At 58.7% G+C, this 9,077-nt stretch overlaps 1 protein-coding gene across 1 annotated transcript in view; it reads right to left on the bottom strand.

Moving 5' to 3' along the window:
* Positions 1 to 233: 233 nt before the first annotated feature.
* TMEM132E (transmembrane protein 132E) overlaps positions 234 to 9,077 on the bottom strand; it is a 51,910-nt gene continuing 43,066 nt past the window's right edge. The window contains exons 5-9 of the mRNA XM_081272557.1: positions 8,672 to 8,815; positions 6,301 to 6,506; positions 4,099 to 4,387; positions 2,982 to 3,173; positions 234 to 2,217 (exon numbers count right to left, since the gene is read on the bottom strand). Coding sequence (XP_081128683.1) covers positions 1,168 to 2,217; positions 2,982 to 3,173; positions 4,099 to 4,387; positions 6,301 to 6,506; positions 8,672 to 8,815 — 1,881 coding nt within the window. The 3' untranslated portion in view covers positions 234 to 1,167. The remainder of the gene's footprint in view (positions 2,218 to 2,981; positions 3,174 to 4,098; positions 4,388 to 6,300; positions 6,507 to 8,671; positions 8,816 to 9,077) is intronic.

Genomic DNA, 9,077 nt, shown 5'->3' with positions numbered 1-9,077 from the left:
TGTATGCGTGCGTGTGTGCATGTGTGTCCACGCACACGAGCAAGAGACAGAACCAGGCACCATGGAACCAGCCACCATGTCTGTTTGCCGGGAGTTGCGGCTCCCACCCCCAGTCCAATGGCCTCCATTTATTTATGAAAAAAATCCAACACAGTGGTGGGTAGAACCCAAGAGAAAAGTGGCTGTGGGATGGGGCAGGGGAGGCGCCAGCTCCCTCTGCCTTCGCGTGCCCCTCGGCCCCCCACAGTGCTCCCTGGGCCCTCTTCTCCCCCTGCAGGGATTTCCTCCTGGGGGGTGGGTGGTGGTGTGGCTGCCTGCCCTGCGGTGCAGAGGGAAGGGGTGGTGAGCAGAGCTGAGGTGGTTAAGGCGCAGTCGTGTTGACCTTGCAGTGGGGGAGGCAGGAGGCACCTAGGCCTCCCTGGGCCCTGCTGGCCACAGTGCTCTGGGGTATGGTTTGGCCAGAGAGGGGACTGGGGACTCCTCCCGCTTGGGCCCCCCCTGCCCACAGCCCTTGGTGGGGGGCAGGAGGGAGTCCTGAGGAGAACCCAGAAGGTGCTGGCTTGATACCAGACCCCACTGTAGAGTCAGCTCTAGGCCCTGGGAGGCACCTGGAAGCCAGCAGATGCCACGACTGTCCACCGACCCCCAAATGTTGTCTGCAGCAAGATCCTTGGCAAGGCAGGCAGCCGCTGCCTCCCCACCCTGCAGGACAGAAATCCCTGAATATTGGTTTAAGAAAAGTCTTTGTGCAGTCTGTGACACAAGATTCCCCAGGTCCCCCTGGCACAGGGGGAGGACAGGGCAGCAGGAGACAGGACCGGGCACAGTGTGGGCCCACCTCCCCATGCTAGACCTCAGGGCCTCACTCCTGGGGCAGGCAGGCTGCCTAGACAGGCAGAGGCTGGAAAGGACAGGAGGGAGCCCTGCCTGCTTCCCTCCTTGCAAACCACTGGAGGAAGAGGCCCTCCACCCCCAGGCGGCAGGAGAGGGTGACACTGGGAGGTGGAGGGGCCAGAATAGGGAGCCATCCAAGTTCCTCCAAGCAAAGCTGCCGGGGCGGGGAGTATAAAACCCACCCGGCAGCCCTGCGGTGTGAACCGGGGTCCCCGCTGGTCCCACCCAAGCAGCCGGTGTGGGGGGTCATCCTTGCCACCCGGGATGGCGCCTCTAAGCAATCTCTTTGATTCTGCGCATGTAATTGTGCAGGTCCGGGGGCGGAGTGGCCCGCTTGGCGCCCGCCACGTCGGGGCAGCCCCAACCCAGGTCCTCTTCATCCTCCTCGTCCTCTTCGCCGGCTGGCACAGAGTCATAGGCCAGCTCCTCGGAGGGCAGCGTAGTGAACGTGGTGAACTTGACCCGCTTGCGCTTGGAGGTGGGAGAGCTGGCGGGGTCCTCGGCCTGGTCCCGGGCGGAGCCACCCGAGGAGCCGTCGCCGCGTCCGTGCACCTGGCTCTGGACGCTGGTCTGGGAGCTGCCGCTACTGTGGTGGTCCCCGTGGCAGCAGGCGGGCACGGTCTCCAGGGGGTTGCCGGCGGGCGGTGAGAGCTCCCCTTGCACCCGAAGCGGCTGCCCGTTGCCCAGGAACACCCAGTGGTGAGAGTGGTCCATGCTGGTCTGGCCCTCGGGCGGGATGCGCTTGTGTCGGTAGCGCAGCACGAAGACGATGCAGTTGATGAGAAAGACGAGGATGGCGAGGCAGAAGACGCCCAGCAGTGCATACATGCCGATCTCCAGATCGGTCAGACCCCGGGGCATCTGCAGGAAGCCCGTGGGCAGCGGCAAGAAGTCCTCTGTGGGTGGCACCGCGGAGGTGCCCAGTCCAGGGGCCGCCAGCGCAGGGCCCCCTGTGCCTGGAGGACCAGCTCCCCGGGCCTCGTCCTCGCCCCCGCCGGGTCCCGGCTGGCTGGGGCCTGGGTAGTCGTAAGTGGGGTCCTCTTCGTCCCTCCCGAAGTGCACTCGCAGGCCCACGGGGGTCGTGGCCAGCACGCTCTTGCGCTTGGTTTTCTGGCAGCTCTCGGAAATCGTGAGCTCCGCGCGGAGCAGCTCCCCGGCCCCCTCGGCCTCAGCTACCACCAGCGGGAAGGCCCGATCCTGAGTGACTGTGGCCACTCGCTCATCCAGGCTGCTCACCAGTAGCCCGTAGTCCCGTGGGCTGTAAAGGGAGAGTGGGGCCGTGGTGCCATCACTATAGGAGAGCCAGAGGCTCAGGAGGGCTTCCTGCAGAGGAGAAGGGGACAGGAGTGAGAGACTGCCCCACTAGGTCCCGATGGCTACAAGGACAAGGATCAAGGGTCTCTGGCCCCCTTCTACCTTCCCAGTAGAAACCACACCTGGCATGTGGCAGGCACAAGTCTCCCAGGTTGTGTGTGTGTGTGTGTGGGGGGGGGGTGGGTGAAAGGCATCATGGCATCCAGCCTGGTGCTACCCCAGAGACTGCTTCTGTCCTCTTGAACCCAAGGCAAATTTCACCTTCAGTTCTACTCTTATGCTGTGGGAGTAGCCCCATATCTGGATTCCTGACCTTGAGATCCCCCATCAGACCCTTGGCTCATAACACACGCCCCTAGCCTCATCCTTGGTCAGTCTTAACTTCTGAGAATCCCTCTTCCTGCAGAGGAACAAGCAGAGCCCAGAGAGAAGCAATGGCCCTGGCTCATGTGCAGAGCACTGGGGGTGGAGGACCCCTGTGTCTTGACTCCTGGCTCCATGCTTGAAGCCCACCTCCTCACCCCCTCTGTGCTCCCGCCTGTCGCCTGTCCACAGGAAGATCTCAGGTGGCAAGTTCAGGAGAAGCTGCCCAGACCCCTGTGCAGGGCAGGGGGAGGGGACAGGGCAGACACCGAGGGGTTCTGAGGGCAGAGAGAGCTTCCGTCACCTGAAGACCTGACTAGGGGACTCATGGTGTAAAGGAAAGACAGAGCCCCTAAGCCCTCCCTCCACGCCCCCAGACCCCCTGGCTGGCAGGCCAGGCGGCCAGCTACCTGCTTGGGGAAGGTGAGGGTCTGCTGTGCGGCTGTGGTGGCCAGGATGGTGTGGCTGCTTCCGGGGCTGGGCCGCAGGGAGAGGGTCAGGCTGGCCACCACCTGGGCCTGCAGCTGTGTGATGCTGACCTTCTCCTCTGTCACTGTCAGCAGCGTCTCCCCTAGCACCGCCTCCGTCAGTGGGGACACCACCTGAGGCAGAGCAGGATGGGGATGGGAGAGAGCCAGGAAGGCAGCAGCCCCACCCAGGGTCTCCCCAGGGAGGATGCCCCACGCTGCCAGAAGAAGAGCCCAGAGTGATGGGGTGGGCAGGGAGGCAGGGAGGCAGACTCCTGGCTCTGCCTTAGGCCTGCAAGCAGGAACCAAGGTCCAGGGGTCACAAGAGGGTGGGGGGCTCACAGGAGCCAGTCAGGAACCCGGATGAGAGGGGTGAGCTGATTTTGAGGACAATAACCCTCACACGGTGATAAACAGTAACTGATGTTTGGCCTCAATGTCGGGGAGACAAACAGGAGAAGTGGGGACGGTGGCAAGTGGGAGAACTCATGCTCACAGAAGGGGAAACTCATTGACTCCTGCTGATCGTGGCCAGGTGGGGATGTAGGCTCAGTCTTGCCGGATTCATTTTTTTTTTTTTTTTTTGGTAAAAACCAGAAATCTAGACTGTTTTTTTTTTTTTTTAAATGAGAAAACCTCTTAATTTTGAAATGTTGCACCAACCGTTTTCTAAACCAAATATGACTGCAAGCAGATGCCAGCCCCTGAGTCCCTATTTATAATCTCTCAGATCCATGAACTCTACCCAGACACTGAATTATCAGGGAGCAAGGTCCAAGCTGAGTTTCTGGAACGGCTCTCCCCTGCTCCCACAGCCCCTCTCCACCTGCACACAGTCCCCCTCCCTGTGGGAGGCTGGTCAATGGTTGATGCCTCATGCAGTGAGGACCTTTGCCAAGATGAAGCTGGAAGAACTTGACCTTCAGTGGTGTAACTTCAGGCAGAGTGACAGGTGGGAAGGAAGTGGGCCCTGGGGCCAGTTGGGGTTGCTCCCAGGGGCTCTGAGATCTCCACCCACAGGTAAACCAGACCCCTTTGTGCTCACCCAGATCAGGCCTACCTTAAAGGGGGTGGTGCCTGGCTCCAGTCCAGCCAGCGTGCTACTGTCCACCATGTGTGCCACTCGGGGGTCGCCTACCCGCATGAAGTCACTGACCAAATCCGTGACCTCCACCAGCCAGTCTGGGCCCAGCATGGTGACCACCTGGTCAGTGCCCTCAGACGACGTTGTGTGGAACTGGGTGAAGACCTGCAGGGTGGCATGCTGGTACTGTAGGGTACAGCCCCGGCTCACGCTCTGCCGCCGCTCCTCTTCCTCCTCATCCTCGTCTTCACTTTCCCGGGCTGACCTGGGGTGGGGATGCACCAAGGTCATGGCTGGCTGGGCTGAGGGCGCTTCATCCTAGCTCTGACCTGCACAAGTCCCTGCCCTCATCCTTGCCCTGCTGGTCCTTCCAGCTGCCCATGGGTGGAGGCTCTGCAAACCTCCTCCTGGCTCGTGCCTCCATCTCTAGGTTTGTGCCAGGAGCCCCGACCTTTCTCTCTCTAACCCAAGCCCCGGCATAGTTGGCATAGATCCCAATGATGACTCCTGCCTTCTTGAGCACTAAGCATGAGCCTGGTTCTGTGCTCAGCTCCAAACTGGAGAAAAGGGGCTCCCGGTTAGAGAGCGCCAGAAGGCCTAGCTGAATCACGCACAACTTGCAGACAATGAACTTGGAAATTTAACCGAGGAGAATTCCAAGCAAGGTCTGGAAGGGGCAGCCCAGCTTCCCCTCACTGCTTTTAGTAAAAGGTGAGAGGAGAGAGACAAATTGACAAACTGTTAAGCAAAAGGGAATTCTGGGATCTGATGACTTGGGGAATTCTCAACCTAGCAGGTTGGAAAAGATGCTCACATCAGTAGATTTCCTGCCAGGAAGGCACGCTCCAGAGAGAAAGCTTTCGAGAGCTTTGTCAGTATCAACCAGCCCAAATATTCATTCACACAAAGGGCTCTTTCATCTGTGTTGACTAATTTAATCCTCACCACAATCCCATGAGAAGTATTATCTTGCTTATTTTACAGGTAAGAAAAATGAGGCACAGAGAGGTTAGGTGAATAGCCCAAGTTTGCACAGCTAGTACTGAGTCAGGATTTAAGCCAGACTGCAGAGTTTGTTCTATCCTCACTACTCAAAGCAGCATCCCCATCACTTGGTAGATGGTCAGAAATGCAGAATCCCAGCTCCTCCAGACCTTCCCCATCAGAAGCTGCATTTTAGCAGGATGCCCTGGTTCACTCAGGTTTCAGAGGCCCTGGTCTGCACAACCTTGCTTTTGCAAATCTCTGTGGAACTGAACTCAGCCCTGTTCTCTCTTGGCCACCTGCTTCTTTCTCCACCCCACCCCCAGATGCCTGCTACTTCCCTTGCTTCTCTTCCTTGCTGGGCCCTTCTCTGCTGTAGCTCTGAGAGAGTGGGTGGCTGGAGCATGGTGAGGACACATGTCGATGCCCTGCAAATGGGCACTCAAGTGCATGAGCCTGCATCACCGCAAGGAGGCGGAGTGTGTGTCACGGTGCCTGTGTTTATGTGCTCAAGAGTCTGCCCTCAGTGTGCCCAGGTAGGGGCAGCTGTGCCCAGGCACTTGTGTTCCTATGATGGTGCATCTGCTCCACTGGATCTACCTGGCTGCTCTCTCACCCTGTCTCCTTTCTACTCATCCTTTAAGATTTAACTCAAGCACACACCTGTAATCCCAGCAGCTGGGGAGGCTGAGGCAGGAGGATTGCAAGTTTGAGACCAGCCTCCATAACTTAGTGAGGCTGAAAGCAAAGCAACTTAGTGAGACCCTGTCTCAAAATAAAAAATAAAAAGGGCTGGGGATTTGGCTCTCTGGGAAAGTGCCCCTGGGTTCAATCCCCAGTACCAAAAAAAAAAAAAAAAAGATTTAACTCAAGGGTCAATTCTTCTAGGAAGCCTGCTTTGGCTTGACACCCTGTGCACAGGACATCCCATGCATCATCGTGTTCTGTGGCACACAGGTGACTGCCTTCTCTGCTGGACGGAGAGCTTGGTAAGGTCAGCTCTCTGGCTCCACATCTCAAACACTGGTCAGTAGTACCTACCACACAGTAGCTGTTCAATAAGTTTGTTGATTGCACAGCTGACCCACAGAACGGGTTTACCCGGGGTCTTATACATATCTGCAGCTCGGCCTTTGAGGAGGCTGTATCCACCTGTGAGTGTCCCAAGTGTCCTGTGTGTGCGAGGGGCTGTACCTGCGGTCAGGGAGGATAGGTACCCTCCAGCCCTTCACTTGGCTGAGGCGAGCATCCGAGAGCTCGATGTGCAGAGGCAGCTTGGGAACCCAGACTGTCATTTCCAGGGGGGCGCTGAGGACGTCGTAGCGGAAGGTGACCCTGGCGTTCATGGACCCTCGAGACTCCTTTCCGCTCACAAATACATAGTCACAGCTGCTGGAAACCTGGGGAGAGGAGGAGCCAGCCATGTACCTTGCCCTGCAGGTCTTCCTGCAGGGCAGTGTGGGGGACATGTGTGTGGCAAGCGAGGGCAGGAGGCCTGCTGGAGAGAGAGGGGCCACCAGGTGGGAGAAGGCGCTGATTCCACTGGGAGATGTGTTTCCACCCTGTTTTTCTAGAAAGCCTGACTCTGTGCCCACTGGTCCTTGGTGGCGCCAGCCTGCAGGTGTTTCTGTAGGGGCTGGTTCTGACCTGACGGAACCACACAGTGAGGAGGCCCCAGGTTGCAGGGCCTCACAGGGTCCTTGATGATTGATAGCTCAGGAGTCAGGTGTCTGGCAGGAGAGGGCGCCCCACTGGGCAGGAGGAAGTTGAGGCGGAGGTGATCGTGGTGAGGGGCAGGTCCACGCCTCCTCTGTGCTGCCCCAGGAGAATGGGCATCTGGGTAATTTCAGGTGAGGGGGCTGCACTAGCCAGGTGTGGAGGCAAGGAAGCCGGGGAGGGAGCATCAGATGCCCAAATGCAGATTCCTGGATGTCTGCCACCAGTAGGGGAGGCTTTGGCAAATGCATGCCCACCTGGGTAGCCACCTGCATTCCTAGAGATTCCTTGGATGGCAACTGGCTGCCTCCTGAGCACATCTTCCTGGAGACCAGTGCCCACTCACAGAGAGGTTGCTGCCAGGACTTCAGGACATACACAGATGGGTGTGTGTGCTCGGTGTGCCCACGCACACACCTGGCACATGCTCAAGTGGCTCCTACGTGCGTGGTACCCAGGCGCTCCTGCTGGCACATGCCCTGAATGCACTACCTCAATGGGGCGGAGGAACCCCAGAGTCTCTGCAGTGGGGGCGGGGAGGGTTCTGGGACTGTGGCTCATGGAAATAAGCCCCTGGACCATCCTAGGTCCCTTAATCATCTCAGAGGGTGCATGGGGGAAAGTGAGGACAGTAGCCCTGCCAGAAATGCTCATTTCCCACCTGGGCAGGCAGAGATGCCATCTGCAGCCCGGCAGATTCCACTTAGAATGCTGGCCAGGCCCATAAAGAACCTGGGAGCATCGCATGGAGGTTCATCACAAATCCCACTTAGAAGCCTTGATGATTCCCCTCAGTCTCTACAGCTATCACTCGGGTAGGGAAATCTGGGCAACAGAAAAGGTGCCAGGTGAGGGCTTCAGGGAGCAGGCGTCTTGAACGGTTTTCCAGCCAGCCAGCAGTGGAAAGCCCCCATGGCCCTGGGCAAGGCTTCCAAGCGGCTGCCAAGGGCCAGGGGGTGTGGCACAGAGCCTCTGCTCTGACTCCCCTGAGAGCTTTCTGCCAGGGTCAGGGCGGATGAGGGCAGCACCAGGTTCTCCACTCTCAGTGGGATCCAGAGGCAGGGCATGGGGAGAGTGGGCACGAGGTAGCCCAGGTGAGCAGAGAGGACCCCTGCCTCCCTCTCCTGCCCTCCTCCAAGCTTCCTTCCAGGGATGGACAGCTCTGGCCCCATGCTCCTTCTCTGCCCCATCTCACCTCTGCAAATAGGGAGGTGGCAAAGTGGCCACCCACATTAGGAGTGTGTCCTGTGTTCTGGGCTGAGGAGGACTTGGGACAGAGCAGGCCCCTGTGGCTGGGAGGGGCCTGCAGGAGTCAGGGGGTGCAGCAGAGTGGGGACCTCTGTGTACCATTGGTGAAGGCGATCCCCCACTCACTGTCTTGACAGGGTCACAGTGAGAAAAAGTGGACTTCCTCCCTGAGCTCCATCTGCCCCGGGGTTCAGGGTCAGTCTGTGAGGAGCCCACCTCCCGCCATCCCTTGCCTTGCCCAATGTCTGTCACACCCCCAGGCTCAGTAATGACTTGCTGGGTTGAGTTTGAGTTCTCTTTGGAATGGCCAAGCCGTCAGCTCCCTCTTCCTCCAGGAAGCCCTGCAGACTGGCTGCAGCAGTACTCGGGGGCTAAGGGAGGGAAGCTCTCTAGGGAGAAGAGACTTGGGGATGGACCGTTTCAGACAGGCATGTGGCCACTCAGGATGCATGAGCCTGGTGCTGTGGGAGGGAAGGGGAGGTTCTGAGCGCAGTTTTTAAGGATGAGTGAGATAAGCCACCTCGACTCTGGTTTGGGGGTCCACTCCCCCAGAGGGTCCAACACCATCTTCATCCAGAGGACCCGCCTCCAGGAAGCTCACCTTGATGATGTCCTCATTGTCAGACTCGCAGTCCACCAGGGTGGAGACATCTAGTACAAGGCCTGTCACTTCGATGGCGATGACTTTCACAGGGATGGCCACGGTCCTGCCCGTCAAGATGGCTGTGTTGATGATCTCCGTATCCTGAGGGAGGAGCGGAGGAGGAGGTATCTGTTTGTGGTCCCTTTCTGTCCAGGGATATGTCTACCAAGACCCTGGACCCTGGCTGCTGCCACTCTTCAGAGGCGTACCCTTCCCATGGGGACACTGGCACCCGTGTGCAGGGATAAGCTACCACCCAGACTCACGCTTCTTCTTGGAGGGTCTGTCCACGTGGACAGCTGTGGAGCCTCACCTGGGCCTCACTCTGCTCCCCAGCCTTAGCCTGTGTGGGCCTCACCATCAG

The sequence above is a fragment of the Spermophilus citellus genome, assembly GCF_964194105.1.
Source record: "Spermophilus citellus genome assembly, chromosome: 17".
In the NCBI taxonomy this organism is placed as follows: domain Eukaryota; kingdom Metazoa; phylum Chordata; class Mammalia; order Rodentia; family Sciuridae; genus Spermophilus; species Spermophilus citellus.
Note: the sequence above shows the minus strand (reverse complement) of the source record. Positions and strands in the feature narration are given on the sequence as shown.